Raw genomic sequence first — 17465 nt, 5'->3', positions numbered from 1 at the left:
CGCATTGCTACGTGCCTTTCTCCTTTGGTGCATGACCTGATTTGTAACCTTGGGTTTGAACTCAGAGAAAATTGCGATATCCATAGCATTGTAAGTCAGAATGGGGAAGTCTGCTGGGAAGCACTTACAGGCCGTGTAAGCTGTGCAGAGTCAGGTTCGTATTGCCTTTGTACACCAAGCTTCGGCCAGTACCGTTACACTGAAAATGTTCCTTCGGCCTGTGAAACAAACCCTCCTTGGCTCTTTTTTCTTGGAGGATGTTAAAATGTGGTTGTCAGAGGAGAAAAAGAAGCCTGGGAACTATAGAGAAGTCAAGAGATGCTTAGATAAGAAAATTGTGTGTGAGCAGGAGGCAGGCCCAGGGATACTGGAGTGGATCTCAGGTCCTGGATCCACTAGTCACTAGGTGTATACACAGCATGGATAGTCTGGATAAAGGTCAGGACAGAATGTGTTACTCAGAACAGCACCTAAATATGAATTGTTTCTGGATTTCAGTATTTCTGTAGTTGATCGTAACTAGAACTACAGCTACACATACTCTACTGGTAGTAAAGCCTTTCACATTTCACAGTTCATTTCTGCTGAGCTGCAAGTACTACATTTACCATATGTCCAATTATAAGCTACCTGATTTTGTCAATGTTTAGTAGTTAAAGTTTTTTTTTTCTTTTTTCATCCCATGACACAGAACTGCAGAGCTAAAATTTATTTTCTCCTCCTACAAGGGCAGAGTCTGGATTACAGGGGAAGTGTGCGGATGCTGGGTCCTGTCTGTGAGGCCATCCATACACATATCTTATCTCTGACCAGGGCGCAGTTTGAAATTAAGTATTCACCGTGGTTCCAGTGGACTGCCTATCCTGAGGTTTGACATTTGTGTTTGTTTAGAAATAAAAGACTTTGCAAATTGGAAATCCTCATTACTGGCCAAGTTAAAGGTGTCTTTTTCCGTTTTGTTGTTGTTGTTGTTGTTTTGTTTTGTGCAGTTTTTCCCCCCTGTGTTTCATTTGACATGTTAAAGGACTTAATAAAACAGTACCTATAGCATGTCTGATTCTAAAACAGAGTCTAGTAAGGTGAGCTGCGTTATAGAGGAAGTAAACTAAATCATTACAGAAATAAGAAGTAGGTCAAAATATTTTATTTCAATACTATGCCAAACTTAAGCTTTAAAGAAACAATTAAAAAAAACTTTCAAAGAACTCCTTAGATATTAAATAATTTTATTATAGTATTTTAATAGGAACTGTTTGCTTATACCAAAAATTTAAATGTAGTAGTTGAAATATTAAGAGGCTTGAATGCAGTAATAGTATCTTAAAAATAATTTTTTGTTTTGAGGATGATTTTTCATTGAATCTGAACTCTAATTTATGTTTTGCTCTGAATTAGTTGTTTCTTGAGATATTTGATGCCGTGGAAAGCCTGAACTCTCCTGCCATCTCCCTCAGTGTGATGAAACTGGCTTCCTGTCTGGAACGAGCCTTAGGGGATGTGAGTGTGAGAACCCTTGTTGTTTGCTAGGTTACCTGGGTGAACACAAAAACTTAAGATTTCTTGTGTTTTTGTTATTATCTTCCTGTAAAATACAACGATCCTCTTTTTAACATAATTAAGGAATCCTAGTACCTGTGAGCTGGGAGATGTCTCAGTAGATCAGAGTACTTGCTGTGTAAGCAGGGGTACCCGAATTCAGATTACAGCATCTATCGATACCTCTTGTAACCCCACATTGGAGGCAGGAGGATCTCTGGGGCTTTCTGGCCTCTATTCTAGATCCCTATCTCAAGGGAATAAGATGGTGAGCGATAGAGTAAGACACCTGATGTCCTCCTCTGGCCACCTTATGGTACGTGTGGTCAGCACACACACACACACACACACACACACACACACACACACACACAATGTCTAAGCACTTTCCTGTGTCCATTTGTGCTATGCACCATCAATCATGCTCTCTCGGTTTTAAAGTATTTCCTCATAATGTATTACTGTATGATTTCCGTTTGAATTTTAGGTATTTTTACTGCTCGGGAAAGAGTGCCCCTTTCTTCTCAGAGATCTCCTTGCATCTGCAGAGCTCGCACAAGTCTTTGGACATGGTGTGGTAAGCATGTAAACAATTCATAAAGCGTGGAGTAAGCTGGTGTTAGCTGTGCTCTTGATATTCCAAAACTACAGTACTCTGGGGAAACTTGAACTGTTTCACCGGCTAAGTGTATCCTCTCTTCCTTCTGGGATTGTACCTCTTCTCCCACGTATCCCAAAGGATATCTCTCCCCAGATCTGATGGTCCAGCCAGAGAGACAGTTAGAAACATCACTTTGTTCAGTTAAGTATTCGCAGTGGTAGTACGAAGTCCCTACAGCAGTTTGGAATGAGTGTTATATATTTGTCCTAACACGCCCATGTTTCTAACAGGTAGGAATTTTTATCTTTTGCATTCATTCAGACAAATAGTGGCAAGACAAAAACAGAACTCAGTGAGAAACTACCGAGGCCTGTATACTTTTCATAGTATTCTCGAGGGACTGTGACCAAGTGAGTTCAGTCAGACTAAGTGGTGACATGTAGGCAGCTCATTGAGGCAGATGACTAGAACAGCCATCTTAGTGGAGTCTTTATTTGGGACTGAGAAACCATCTTCAGTGAGCCCTACCACTGCTCACTGGGGTCATTTCCCTTTCTAGCTTAAAAATAATTTCTTCTGCTACAGAGCCTGGGATGAGGCTGGGGCATGGCCTCTTGTTGCTCTACTGAATCATTAAACACAGTCTCTTCCTGCCTGCCACCTGCCATTCGCCATTTTCCTCTGAATGGCCACTTTTAGCCTCTGGATGATCTCTTGTGGCCACTGACAGGTGGTATTTGGCATATAAAATGGAGGATGGAAGCAGAGACTCCTGAGGTTGCTCCAAAGACATGGCTATTGAGCACTGGTGTTGGGTCGAACCCCTCTGAGCTTTCCGCCTCCTGGTTCTGTTTCAGAGGCTCAGAAAGCACCTCTTTCTGCTCTGCAGCAGCCGCACATACACAACGCTGCTTTCATTTCCTTCCGGAGTGCCGGCTGGTCTCTCTCGTTGAATTTGTGGGGACGCAGGACATGGGTGCTGCCTAGCTGTGGCTTGTGGCTGCTGTTCTCATCCTGTTTGTTTGTGTGTTGTTTTACCACGTAGGCCCACACTCTCTGGCGTGGAGTTTGTATCCATCATTTTCTGTGTGTGCAGATCCTGGGCACCTCTGGTGAACCATGTTGAACCCATGTACTCTGAGTCAGCTTCTCATCCTAGGACTGCCCTGACGGTCTGGTGGCCTCTGAGACCTTAGCTTCACTTGCGTTACTCTCTGGGCACGGTGGGAAATGGTGGTGCCTTCCCCCAAGTGTGTCTATCGTGTGCTCAGTACTCAATAAATGTTGGCTGCAGGCCAGGGAAATGGCTTATTGGGTCAGTCCCCAGCACCCACATGGTACAAAGGGAGATCTGACGGCTATATACTGTCACACAGTAAATGGGAATGTATAAAACGTAATGTTAGTCTCACTATTGTTACTACTTCATGCTGGCAGAGACTGTTGTCTTAGTAATAAAGGAGAAGCAAACGATGTAGGAGTTAGTTTATTTACCCCACTTGTCAGTAACCTGCTGTCTTCATTGCTTAGATGGACGTACTGAAAGTCTTCATCGGGTCCCCCTGTGGACTCAACCTGAGGAACATCTTGTGGCATGGCTTCGCCTCCCCTCAAGACATCCCTCCAAAGTAGGCCATTGGCTAAGTAGCTTTCTTTCTTAATCTGCTTCAGAATTTGCTATATCTCGAATTTCCCGGGAGGAAGGGGTTAATTGTGAAAGATGGGAGGATTTGAGACAGGTTCAGGTTGCCTTGCACCCCGAGAAGAACAGACAGAGAAGCCTGGACAGGTAGAAAGACTGGGCATTTTGAAATCTTAATGACCTTCTGGCTATTGCACAGCTTAACATCATCTGTGGAGAGTTCCAGAATCTGGTGGTGTTATTTCTTAGTTCTTTTATTTTTTTTTATATTCATTTATTCATGCACACATACACCACACCATTGGTGGGGAATGGCTCTCCTTCCAAATGTGAGGCTGGGGATTTAACCGAGGTCATCTGTAGTCTCCTTTACTTGCCAAACAATCTCAATCCCGCTTCTTACATAATTTTAACTTTTTGTTTGTTTGTTTGTTTTTTGTAAGAGAAGTTCTTTGTATGTATGACTAAGTTCATTTTCTGGTCTCTGGTCTTCCCTAGATACTGTTCAACTATGCTGTTGTTGACTGCGGGACTGGGTCAGTTACTGAAGAGCTACCTTCACCAAACAGAAGTCACATTGGCACACCGACCTTTTGTAACTCTTACAAACCTAGAGGATGTGATTGTTTTTCCTGGCAAGTTCTGTGTTTCACAGGGGGTTCACGGGGGGGGGGGGCATTTGCAGTTTTTAAGTAGCAACGCTTGGTGAAGTCATCACCTGTCATTGCCGGGCTGGCTTCGTAAAGTCTACTTCTTCCCGCCTTTGTGGGTTCCATGGGGGACCCTCTTCCTCGGGTGTGCTCCGGTTCAGAACGTCCTGGGTGCCTGTCTCCCCCTCCCCCATCCTGTCTGCTTCAGTTCTCACGGCATCTTACCAGCTGTGCCAGCAATGGAAAGCCTTGCCCGTCCCCTCTGAGAATACGTCCGACCCTCCTCTTGGCCAGTGCACTGCCCCAAGTCCCTGAAGAGATTCATTTGCCCATCTTTCCTCATGGCAAGCTTCCTGAGGCCACTCTGCTGTGGCTGGAGGCCACGTGGTGTGCCTCCTTTTTTAGGAGTGCTCTGCCCCAGGCCACAGCTCACCTTCATTGGATTACCTATCCACAGGAGCTCCTGGCTTCTTTCAGTTGGCTGCTGTGATTGTGCTCCTAAGGGTACTTGCTCTTTCACAGGCGTTACTTACGAGGTGCTCTCAGCGTTAGAGAAGGCGATGATGAAATCCACCTTCGTACTAAAAATCATGTTACCATACTGGGAAATGGCAGTGACCAAGTTCAAGTTGCACAGGTAACCAGGCCTGTTCTGCGCCCTTCGCTGTCTAAAGCTCAGCCACTGTCCTGGAGAGATCAACTCGGAGTATTTTCCTCTAATACTTAGAAAAGCTGTAACTATTTCAAGTGTTCCCTGTCATCCTCTTGGTGCAATTAACTTTTCCTTTTCTTTTCTTTTCTTTTTGTTTTTGTTTTTTTGAGACAGGGTTTTTCTGTGTAACACTCCTGACTGTCCCAGAACTTATTTTGTAGACTAGGCTGTCCTTGAACTCACTGAGATCTGTTTGCCTCTGCCTCCCAAGTACTGGGATTAAAGGCGTATACCACTACCACCTAGCTACATAACTTTATTTTTTTAAGAATAAACCTAGTATTTTTCTCAGTTTTTACTGTAAGAAAAGAAATTGAACCTAGCAATACAGAACCTTGAAGGAAAAAAAAAAAAAAAAAAAAAAAAGGACATTAGATTCCCTCAAAGGGAAAGCCAGGCACAGCATGTTTTCAGTGAGGTATCAGTCAGAGAACCAATCGGTCAGAGAACCAATCATTTGGTCGCTGCTGGCCCTCAGGTAACCTCATTCTTGGATTCTTGGAGTTTTTGCTGTTCTGGCCATCCTCAGAAGTGCATATAGATCTTTGATGACAGTTTGTTCTACTGACACCACTAAAGGTATCACTGAAAAGATCTCATCGAGCATTAAAACACCACCCACCCAAACATGTTTTCACAGGCCCTGGTCTGATTGGGATTGGCTTGGGTTGCTCTCCCTCTCATATTAGTGAGCTCTATCCCTTACTCTCAATGCCACATCGGTTGTTCTAGGCTGCGGTTGCCATCGCTGTGGCATTTGCTGATCCCCCCGGGTTCCACAGGTTTGCTGACTGCACCATGCTGCTGCTGCCGCAGCTAGAAGCTGGGCTCAGGAGAGTTTTTGCTGCAGTTAACAAATGTCCTGATAGACTCCTCACAGCAGAGGTACATGTGTTTCTGTTACCAACTCTGGCTGGGGGTACTGCACTGACAAATTTTCTTTGGCTATTTAAAAACTTAAAGGGCTGGAGACGTAGCTAAGTTGGCTGAGTACTTGCTTAGTATGTGCAAGAACCTGGGTTCAATCCCTTACAGCACACACACACACACACACACACTCACATGTATATACACACACACTCACACACTGACACACACTCTCATACACTCACACATACACACTCACATACACACACATACACACTCGCACACACGCATACACACATACACACACATACACATATACACACTCACACACACCACATTTTATTTGCTGTTGAAGCACACATTTATTTTAATTGTGATATGTCAGATAACCCTGTTTCCAAACTGTCCTTTAAACTTAATGTTGTATGAAACAATTCTTCTGAGGGCCAGAATGATATTACCATTTTGTTTTAATTATTTCTCTTTTATCTCTCCCCCCTTTTTGCAGTCAACAATTTTATATACCACATTTGATGAAGTAAGTAGTCAAACTTGCAAAAAGCTTTGAAAACAAATCGTCTTTTTAAATACAAAAAAAAAAAAAAAAAAAAAAAAAACAAAACACACACACACACATAAGGATTAGGGCTGGAGAGGCAGTTCAGTGGTTAGGAGCCCTTGCTGTCCTTGCAGAGGACCTGAGTTCAGTTTCAGGCACCCATGTGGTGGCTCACAGCCTTGCATAGGCATGCACCCGCGCGCACACACACACATGCAGGCTAAACACTCATGCACATATGATAAGTAAATTTAAAATAACTTACTACTAATAAAACCCACAAAGATGAACTGTAAGTAGCATGCATACCGGAAAAAATGTTGATAAGCAAGAAGGAGCCTACATTAGATTTAAATATAGCTCTGGGTCCATCCTTCAGTTGATTGATTGAATGCTTGCCTGGCGCTGAATACACCCTGCATGGCGGACGTACCTGTCATCCTAGCCCTTGTGAGGCAGAGGCAGGATTGAGGGCAACCTGTAATACATGAAACCCTGTTTCAAATTAATAAATTTAAATAAAGCTATCAGGTTAATTTTGAAGCTCACTATGATTAATCTCATTTCTGTACTTATCCAAAACACGAAGTGTGAAAATGCAAACAGATCGACGCTCTTGGCTATAACCACTGTTGAGCACAACTGTCCTTAACCAGTGTAACAACTTTAGAAATTCGAATATTCTAATTGTATGTGTACAGAACAAAGTCTGTATTCATGTAGGTGCATTAGTTTGGGTATGCAGTGTGTGTGTGTGTGTGTGTGTGTGTGTGTGCGCGCGCGTGCGCGCGCGTGCGCCTGTGCGTGTGAGTGTGAGTTTCACAGCTTACTGACTGATCTATTTTTGGTGCTTTAGATACTGGCAAACCACTTGAATGATGGCAGCATCAACCAGCTTCCTCCTTTCCTCGGAGAGCCTGCCATGGTAAAGTATGGGGTATCGGGTACCACCAGTCTCATGTCTGTGTGTTTATGGACGTGCTGGCATCTAGAGCAGAGTGAACGCTGTGCTCTGCGGTGTGCTCAGGAGCTGACTGCTGCTGCGCTGTCATCTTGCCCTGTCACAGACACTCATCAGGGGTGACTGTGAGTGGGCACTGGGCTTTGCTTGCCCCTGTGCCTCTCATGCCCTTTGAATGCCTGGCCACTTGGCTGCCCACATGTTTTTACTAAAGAAAGGGCTACATTTGCTTTGCAAAGCTTAGCAATAGTCAGATGTCGCCAGGATTAAGTGTTGGATGAAATGGAATTAATGTTGTAACCATTTTTCAGTGGGTGTTTTCTGTTTTACGGGGACTACAGTGACCGCTCTAGACTCTACTAGATACCTTTTGTCTACCCCACCTCACTGAGAGGAGATCTGGGCTCCACTCCCCATCCCTTATGTGATTTTGGCACCCCTCCCTACCCTCAGGCTGCAAGATGACTGATTTATCTGCTACTCTTTTTTTGCCTTGAGCCCCCTGGACTCTTCCTGTGTTGGCAGTCTGCGCACATCAGTGGCTTTCTGACATGTTTCTCCATAGTCTGGCCGAGGGAGGCTTTGGGCATGTGCTGTTAGAGGAGGGAGCAGCTATCTTTGTTGATGTAAGATGCAGGAATGGTCCACGGGAAATGCAGCGGAAGGGATGGCTCAAGGGACACCTGCTTGCTATGCTCATTCAAGCAAGAGCAGCGACTTAACGCTTCTTTAGGAATGTTTCTTTCCTGGTGACATAGGAGGGTAAGAATGACAGAGAAATGAGTGCCTTAGGCAGCGACTCCTTCCTGGCAGCTGCCTCAGTGGTTGGCGCTCAGCTCCTATGGCAGGCTGGGGAGCAAGAGCTCCCACTGTAGTTCCAGCTGCAGGACGGGTGAATGCCCTCTTTGAGGCTCACATTTCCCATCAGTCTGTAAACAAGCCAGGGCTGCCTGGAACCCTGCCTTTCCCTCTTCCCTCTGCCACAACACTAACAGAACGCTTCTCTGTTAATTCTCTAAAAGGAATTCTTGTGGGATTTCCTGAACTATCAGGAGGGTCCCCGCATCCGAGATCGTCTGAGCCACGGGGAGATCAACTTACGTGAATTTCCGAGAGAAGCGGCAAGCCAGCTGCTCACATTCTCCCTGGTGCTTCTGCTCAGATTCACTGAGGAAGGCTCCCTGTCAGAGCTGAAGGTACCCCAGGGAGGAGGGCACTGGCAGAATTTACCACCGCTAGCAATGGAAGAGCATGTCCGCCTTTTCACACAGGATTACCTATTGATCGTAAAATTTCATTTTACCTTGAGTTACAGCAGCGCTCCATCAGAATAACTATAAACTAACAACATACATGAATGCATTCTCTGAAAAATCATAATTGTGGATCTAAAACGATTTGTCTTCTCTTAAACACATATTTGCCGTTGTTCTTAATAGCAGCGTTGGTGGTTAAAAAAAAAAAAAAAAAACAGTTATAAAGCATGATTAGCCAAATGCAGGAAACTCTCACAAGTCTATGTTAGATTGATGGAACAGAGTATTTGCATTTCTGAAACTAATGATTTTGTTATTTTTAAAGTAAATCATTTCAGTTACAGCATTGTAGGTGGTATTTTTGTTTTCAGATTTTATATATGACAATTATTTTTTTAACTGTTTAAAAGTCCAAGCAAGCCAGGCTGTGGTGGCGCACACCTTTAATCCCAGCACTGGGGAGGCAGAGGCAGGCGGATCTCTGTGAGTTCGAGGCCAGCCTGCTCTACAGAGCGAGTTCCAGGACAGGCTCCAAAGCTACACAGAGAAACCCTGTCTTGAAAATACCAAATCAAGAAAGCCCAAGCCAGATCGAAACTTTCTTAGTTGGATGTCCTGGCTTCCCTATTCTTCCCATGAGTATCTCCAAATAGGCTCATGGGAAGGAACCCTTTGTCCTTTGAGCATGTTTTTCATTAGTGCGTTTCTGGATCTTTGCTGTGCCTCCTCTTTTTGTTACCTGCCTATCATTCTGTTGCACCAGAGACCATCATTTATCTAAATGATGTCTTCATTAATATGCAAGCTGTGCTTTTGACTGGTGAAACCTTGGTTGTAGTGGTGAACTGCAGGATGTGTTCACTTGGGCACCTATGTTAGTAAGTTTGCAAAAGTAAAGCCTGTGGCTAATAGCAGCGAGGACCGATTCTTCTCCGCACCGATGCTGCCATTCCTCCGTTGTCTTTGCTCACTTTAATAACCTTGCTGCTGTGTTCGGTGATGTACCACCTGTTAGCTGTCATTCTTGAAAGCTTCTTTGTATTCCAAGAAAGTATAAACATAGCCATAATCTTCCTAGTGTTTTGATCTTTTGCTCCAAGTAAAATTTAGTTCCTCTTGGGAGTGAGGCAGAGAATCTAGTTTTCAGTGTTTTCTTGATGGAATTGCTAGCAACTTTCCTGAGTGCCATGTAGAGAACTGACATCTTTATTCAGGGTGCGCCAGGCTCCAGCCCTGGACGCTCTTGCTGGAAGCTCTGCTCTCTGCTGAACTCCATGACATAGCTTAGTGCTTCCCAGACACTAAAGACAACTGCCATTCCTGTCTCCTCAGAATTGTGTTCTCTGCTCTCACTGTTTATATTCCATGGGAGCTATGCCATTAAAGTAAACACAGGCCCAGAAAAGCAAACCACAAAGAGTAAGCTAGTGGGATCACACAGGGAAGCGGACGTCTTTTACTGTATTGAACCCTGCTCAGAAACTGAGGATGTAGCTCAGCTGGTAGAGGGCTTACCTGGCGTACATGAAGACCTGGGTTTGATCCAGTAATCCCAGGCACACACCTGTAATCCCAGCCCTCACTCAGAAGATAAAGGCAGAAGGAGCAGAAGGTTCACCCTCGGCTACCTGGAGTCTGAAACCAGCCTGGGACGTATAAGACCCTGTCTCAAAGAAACATTTTATCAGTAACAAGTGTGTCCCAATTTCAGAACACCCCCCCCATCTAAGTAGCACATCTCCAGAGGTAGCTCCCGAGGCTCAAGACCCCCAAGCCTCCTTCCCCGTTTTTTCATTCTATACTCCGTTTTCTGTCCAGAAATACATCTTGAGTGTATTACTCAGTGTTACTCCATTACCACCATCAGGCCAAATCACCTTTACTTCCTGGAGGGGCACTGTAGAGGCTGTCTGTGATTGTGATTGCATATCTTAGAGCAGAAGGGGGTGCTCTCTCCTGGCCTGAAGGCATACACTGTCCCCTGGTGCCTACCCCAGCTCCCATCCCCAGCCTCCACACAAGCCTCTGACCTGCTGGGACCACAGCCATGGGGGTGCTGCCCTCGACATGGCTGTGGCTCAGGCTGGCAGTTGCCAGTGAATGAGATGTTGGCACACATCCCCAGCACTTTGATCTTGTGGCCATTTCTGTGCTGGTGAGAATGTGACAGTCTCTGCTTCTGATCTCTACCAGCTTCTGCTCCCTGACTTAATAGTTGTGCAGTTTCCAGCAGCTGATGTGGGTTTTCAGTTATACATTTATGACAGCTGTTGGAAAATACTGTATTATCTTTGTTTTGTTTTGTTTTGTTTTTTACTATCTACATATTTAGCAATTAACTGTTTATGGTCATGTAATTCTCTTCTAATTGTATTGATTTTCAGTCCTTAACATTTTTCCTTTTGTTTTGGGATCTTTTTCTCGTTGTATATTTATAGTTTTGCTATGCTATGGACTAGATAGATGTGACCTTTGTAAATTATGGTGGCTCTCAGCTCCCTTTTAGTCGGTTGGTGACGTGCATCAGGTGCATCCACCTGTAGTGAAGAGTTCTACTGTGCTCCAGATGAGTAGAATTGTTTTGAGGAAGATCGTGAAAGAGTAAGACAGTGATTCAGAAGAAGATACCAAGCCCAGCGTGGAACTATAATGACTAACACCGGTGTTCTTACACTAGGCGGAAGCAGTAATTCAGTTGCTGGTTAGTCTAGCGCAAGGCTACAGATCCCGTTGCCACCCAGCCTTCCAGCTTCAAAAACAGGTATGCTACATGTAGAGTGTCTGGGAGAAGGGACATGTGTGTCACTGATCTTCCTTCAGAGACATCAGAAGGGCCCCAGGACTTAGTCCTGTCAGGCTTCTGACTAGTTGGCCACTGGATATTTTGAGCTTGTTGCTGGAGTTCTGTGTCTCAGAGTTACAGGTGTTTTTAGTCTCAGGGATGACAGGTGCAGCATTTAGCATGGAACCTAGATGGCTGTTGTGACTGTCTCTTCCTAGAGAGAGAAACAGGTTTTATCAAGTAAGGAATGTCATTTTTTTTCTTCTACCATATAAGACAATTTTCTGTTAACTTATAATTTTAAAAACAAACGTCCAAGCGTTTGCCCCAGGTAGTTCCAATTTGGGGATTATTTAAAATGCTTTATGCTTTTTTTTTTAAAGGAAATTTTATGGAGGGGGCTGTAGTATGTATGAGTACAGGTGCCCTTGGAGGCCAGAGGTTTCTGATTCGCTAGAGCTGAAGTTATAAGCAGTAGTAAACCTCACAGCAGGTGTCTGGACTTGAGCGCAGGTCCTCTTGCAGCTGTACAGGCTGTTAACCACCAAACCGTCTCCTCAGCTCTCAGACATTTTATTCTGTTTCTGGCAGTAGACAGGACAAGATGAACCCCCATGATTGTCACACTCAGAATGGCTCTTGCACAGACATGGCAAGAGAGTGCAACCCCACAGGGCTGCTGCAAACTGGTGTGTGAGTGTAGGGGAAGTCCTAGCTGCCTTAGGACAATCACATCCACTGTAAGGCTTTCCTGGGGACATGTGAACAAACACCCATTCTCCTAGAGCACCAACAGACAGATCAAAGAGACCATTCCACCAAAGACTGCCGTAGCAAACAAGTGAGTTTTGGGGAGTGACTTACAGGATGCCTAGATGCCTCAGGCAGCTGTGTCTGTGATGTCCATCCCTGCAAGGGTGAGTGAGACACAGAGGCTGCCCCACAGCTCTGCACACAGCTGTTGATCAGCCAAGTCAAGAGCAGGAGCAGAGCATCCTCTTCCCAGGGGCTGTCTTCAACTTCTCCTAGCCATGTTCCCCATGGCTTTGGATCTTGTGAGTTCCATAAGATTCCTCTTACGAAGCTTCCTCCAGGAGCGATGCATGGCTGAGGAGCAAATAGCTAAAGCAGTATGGGTGAGGAGGGTCATGTCAGCCAGTTCGCCACCCTCCCACGCCAGTGGCTTCTGGTTTGGGAGCAAGGGCAGGGGTGGTACCCTCATGAGTCTTCTTCCCAAGATACCATTAAAAAGTAGAACTTGCCTACAGGGACCAGCATTTTAAAGAGACTGGACAGGAGGGAAGCTTCTGGATGGTAGACCACCAGGTGACCTGATCGCTGAGCCCCCAGCTGTGGCCCCTGGTAGCATCTTGGCTCTTTTGGGTCCTCATCGATTATCCATCTACACTTGGCGACAGCCCTGTATGCTGTGCTTTCTAAGGCCATTGCTCTGGTTATTGCTGCTGCAGAAGACTGCTCAGCCAGCGACGCCCACACAGCTGCCACTTAATTTGCTGATGTTATTGTGGGGCAGGACCTGCTGAAGGATCTCTTGTGTGGCTTCACCTGGGTGCTGACAAGTTGTTGACAGTGTTGACGTGGGCTCCCTCATCTGGGCTGTTGCCCTCCCTCACTAGATTGCCAAAGCTAGTCACAGTTCAGAGGGGAGGTAGGCCCCTCTCAACTGAGGGAGCCATATTTGTGAACATGCTCATCATCACCCCGACAGAAAGGACCAGCAGCAGTCTCAACAGTCCATCGAATGAACGTGTGGAATGCTTGAGCTCACCATATGCTTTTTCAAATATGCAATCTGTAACAGTTTTACAAATATTGTCTAGAAAGTGACTCAATATCCATGACATTTGGAGCCGACAAATGTTTCCTCCCAGGTGCTGAGCTGTGAGGAAAGCCTCAGGATGTGGGATGTGGTGCCTTTGCCGGAAGAGCAGCGTCAGGAAGCAGCCAGGTGGGTGTCATCTGGACTGGGGTGTACGTCACCTGAGTTGTTGCATGTGTCGTCTGGGCCGTGTGGACCATGGCTGGCAGTTGCAATCAGCACTGAAATGCTTATCTTTGCCCTTGTGCAGGGATGCTAGAAGGCCTTTGGGAGGGAACTTCTGGGCCTGGTGTGTTGGTGGGCCATTGGGCACAGACTGGAGGTGTCTGTCGGGAAGATAAGACACCCTTCAGGAAGGGCTCAGCAGACATGGAAAAGGTCTGGACTGGAGGAAGAAGGGGAGGGACTGTAGAGTAAAGCAGACATGCTTGTAGGACTAGTCTGGACCAAGCCACAGATCACCTTGCTTTCAGCATCTCACGTCATGCATTTTACCCTGCCATGATGCCTGTTTCCATCTACATTATCAGTTATGTGGGAATTCTAATCATTGAAATATTGTGTGTTCTTCAGATTGGAAGGTAATTCTGAAGCATATGCCTGCAACTCTTTAATTAGCAAGATTTTGTGTGAGTTCTGCCGTCATATGCCTGGGAACACCTGTGCTGTAGATGGCTTGGATGGCCTTCCCCGGGAGAGGTGAGTACTGAAGAAACATGCATGGTAAATCTATGACACAGACTCAGAGGTTAGGTGAGGTCTAGTGGGGTTACACATGTGTACTCTGTTCACTGCGGTTGCATTCTATCTGCCTGTCGCTTGCTGAGGTCCACTTGACCCTGCAGACCCCACACCGATTCAGATTTAGAGAAAGGGCTGGCAGCTGCACACACACCGCCCCCCCCCCCTTGTGTGATCCCCGCATGTTTTGCTCTTGCTTGCAGGTGGCCCCAGCTGCTCAGGGAGCTCTGCAGCACACGCATCCCCACCCTGTTCTGCCCCAGACTCGTTCTAGAAGTTGTGGTTGTGCTCCGAGGCATCAGCTCCCAGTGCCAGCGTGTATCCGACCAGGTCATTGCCTCTTTGCAGCTGAGACACAGGCAGTGGGTGGAGCGTAGGCTGCGGTCCAGGCAGCGGCAGAACTATCTGCGCATGCTCAACAGGTAGGCCGCTGTCCTCTTCAGCACCCCTCTTACTCAAGCTGATCCTTCCAGAGAAATTTTAAATTTAGCCTGTGGGAATGGGTCCCACCACCCAAAATAACTGTCTGGATTTAAGCTCTAGAGCATGTTTCTTAGATTTGCCAGCACTACGGTTCTCCGCATTTCCTTAAGAAATAGCTGTTTTGGACATATTTCTAGAACTTTGGGTTGGATGTTGTGATGTTTCGTAGGCCTCTCAGAGCACTTGCTTGTTCATTGCCTTCCAGAAGTTTCTCAGTGTCCACCCAGGTAGTTTATATGGGAGTGCTATTACTTCACTTCCCTCCTAAGATGGAGTGGATTTTTCAGCATCTCTGCTGGTCTCACGGGCTTTAACAGGAATTTCTGGGACCGGGCAAAGTTAAGACACACTCTCTTCTTCCCTTGGTTCTGGTGGACACAGAGCACGAGGCCTGACAGCAGCCGCTGGGTCTGGCTGGCCTGGTGAGTGTTCTCGGAGGCAGCTGCTGCCAGGGAGAGGAAGCGCTCGCTCTGTGGCCTGCAGGACTTCCTTATGAAAAAGGAAGTCACTCTGCCACCGCCTTCACTCTGCTTCCGTTTCAGCGTTAGCCTCTTGTCCGCTGTGCTCCATGTGACTTCGCTGCTCCTTGCACTGGAAGTGGCCAGTGTGCACGCTGTCCAGGGTAAAAGTTCCCAGGAGCGCCATCAGTACCTGAGGTAAGGCTCGCCTGCCTGCTCGCCTGCTCGGAAGAAAGGAGGCGTAGGCAGTCTGGAGAAATTCCTTTAGTGATGTTCTAACCCCCGCAGGTTCTCCTGCCAGTCTTCTCTATATGCTGTGATGCCAACTTTGTGGACGTAACCAACAGCTTCAAACTTAGGAATTCTACTCCGTGTTCAAGTGACTCACACGCACTTCAGTTGGACACTGCTGTGTGGTGCAGTCCGTAGCGTCGCTGTACCGTGGGTACTGAGTGTCATCCGTGGCATCTGACCACAGGCTAGGAGCACTCTCCAAGTGGCATCACCAAGTGTCCCCGAGGAATAAACCTGCCCCCAGACCAAGGCTCTGTGGGTTTCATTGTACCATTCATTTAACATATGTTTATGAACGGAGACATGGCAATACAAAAGGAAGAAAGAGAGTATGCCACATTCGCACCCAGAGAGACACGTGGGCAGGACCTCCTCTCGCTGTGTGTCTGTCTGCCCTGTCTCCGTCTGAGCCAGGTGGCCCTGAAACCTTTGGAATTCTGCCCCCCACCTAAGAGCAGTGTCGGGATCTGAGGGTGAAAAGCGTCTTGACGCCAGTGTCTACAGCCTTGGCCTCAGCACTTTCTCTGTAACAGTTTCTCTGTAACAGTTTCTCTCACGTTCACTTTGCATGCATTTCTTCTCGAGTCCACACACAATTGGGTAATTTCCTGGAATATTTCCAAGAGGAGACAAGACATGTACCCTGGTACAATCTGTAACAGAACAGACAAACTAAAATTCCTCACGGTCTTTTTAACAGGTTCTTAAAATCCATCCTGCAGTACACTGAGAATCTAGCGGCCTACACCAGCCCGGAGAAGAACAAGTGGAAAGAAGCCATCAGTCTTACTCATGCAGTTCTTTTGAGAATTTGCACGTTCAGTGAGAAGAAACAAATGCTAATGCACTTAGCCAAAAACTCCACAAATCAAGTTGACACACGTTGACAAAGAAAACGAAAGTCAGGCTCCTTTTGGCTATGAGAGAAGACTCAGACAGATGCACTGGCCAGTGAGTTAGGTAGCATCTGAATGTGGGATGGATTTCTGGATCATTCTGACCTTGTAGCAGGGATGCTGGTGGCTCTAGGGGAGAACGGAGTCATCCCATGGGAGGAACAGCTCCACCCCTCTCTCATTTGGTGTCACTGTGGCCCCTGGGCCGGTCTTGATGCCTGCAGAAGATCGGGGTTTTCATGCCCTCGTGGTGCCCAGCGGGAGGTGTGGTCACTGCTTTGCCCAGAAACACGTGGCTTCGCATATCCTGTCGACCCCCTGTTCGTTCTTAGGAGCTGTCCTTGTAGCTATGGTCTAGGCATACAAACCGTGGGGGTGTGACAGATAGGCTCAGTTTGATGTGTGGGATAGTTACAGTTCTCCCCAGGGGCAGGATAGTGTTCCTCCGTGTGCATTCTGTGGGTAAGTTAATGAGCAGGAGCAGCCTGTGAAGGTGGAGCTCACAAAGCTGGGTGACAGACCGCAGGTCCCCAGGGAGCACTTGGCAGAGAACACATTTGTAGATGTGAAGGCTGAGTGTAGGAGTCTCTGAAGAGTTGGAGGAGAAGAGACCATCGAATCCCAAGAATTGCCTGAAAGGCCGCTCTCTTGTTTGGGGATCTGGGAAGAGAGAGTTCCTCCTCAGTTGGTAGTGGCAGGATTGGGGAGGCTGCATTACCTGCATATGTGATACCGCACTTAGCCATACCAACCTCAGTGGGCCATGCCTTCTCTCACCCACCTTCCAGACTGTGGCTGGATGTGTCCTGCAGCCAGACAAAGAGACTCTGGGGGTACTTTATGGCATATTCTGCCTGTTCCTTTGTAATTTTAAAGCCCACCACACACACACACACACACACACACACACACACACACACACGTACGTCAGCTTCTGGATAAAATAGTAAAAATACCAAGTTGGTGTTCATCAGTTGGCTTTGATTTTTTTGCTCCCCCCCCCCAGCCCCGGGATTTAACACCTTATTTAAAGAAACAATATCCACATGATGACATACCTCCAGAGAGTCACATAGAGGACCCACAGATGTATCCTACATCTCTTCAGGGATACCATGTTCTCGTGCATAAGGACTTGTCTTTGTGTGTCACGCCAGGGGCACGTGACCCTGCATCCCACATTGCAT

The 17465-nt window shown here is 46.5% G+C and overlaps 1 protein-coding gene across 1 annotated transcript in view; it reads left to right on the top strand.

Moving 5' to 3' along the window:
- Ermard (ER membrane associated RNA degradation) overlaps window positions 1-17175 on the top strand; it is a 17182-nt gene extending 7 nt beyond the window's left edge. The window contains exons 1-17 of the mRNA XM_051206073.1: window positions 1-154; window positions 729-868; window positions 1396-1497; window positions 2024-2113; window positions 3668-3765; window positions 4278-4414; window positions 4952-5066; window positions 5924-6026; window positions 6517-6546; window positions 7424-7492; window positions 8551-8724; window positions 11462-11545; window positions 13459-13535; window positions 13980-14105; window positions 14351-14569; window positions 15173-15286; window positions 16083-17175. The exon at window positions 1-154 is cut by the window's left edge and continues 7 nt beyond it. Of these exons, the coding sequence (XP_051062030.1) occupies window positions 761-868; window positions 1396-1497; window positions 2024-2113; window positions 3668-3765; window positions 4278-4414; window positions 4952-5066; window positions 5924-6026; window positions 6517-6546; window positions 7424-7492; window positions 8551-8724; window positions 11462-11545; window positions 13459-13535; window positions 13980-14105; window positions 14351-14569; window positions 15173-15286; window positions 16083-16269 (1833 nt within the window). The 5' untranslated portion in view covers window positions 1-154; window positions 729-760 and the 3' untranslated portion in view covers window positions 16270-17175. The remainder of the gene's footprint in view (window positions 155-728; window positions 869-1395; window positions 1498-2023; window positions 2114-3667; window positions 3766-4277; window positions 4415-4951; window positions 5067-5923; window positions 6027-6516; window positions 6547-7423; window positions 7493-8550; window positions 8725-11461; window positions 11546-13458; window positions 13536-13979; window positions 14106-14350; window positions 14570-15172; window positions 15287-16082) is intronic.
- Window positions 17176-17465: the final 290 nt, after the last annotated feature.

Source organism: Phodopus roborovskii, unplaced genomic scaffold (assembly GCF_943737965.1).
Source record: "Phodopus roborovskii unplaced genomic scaffold, PHOROB, whole genome shotgun sequence".
NCBI lineage: Eukaryota > Metazoa > Chordata > Mammalia > Rodentia > Cricetidae > Phodopus > Phodopus roborovskii.
Note: the sequence above shows the minus strand (reverse complement) of the source record. Positions and strands in the feature narration are given on the sequence as shown.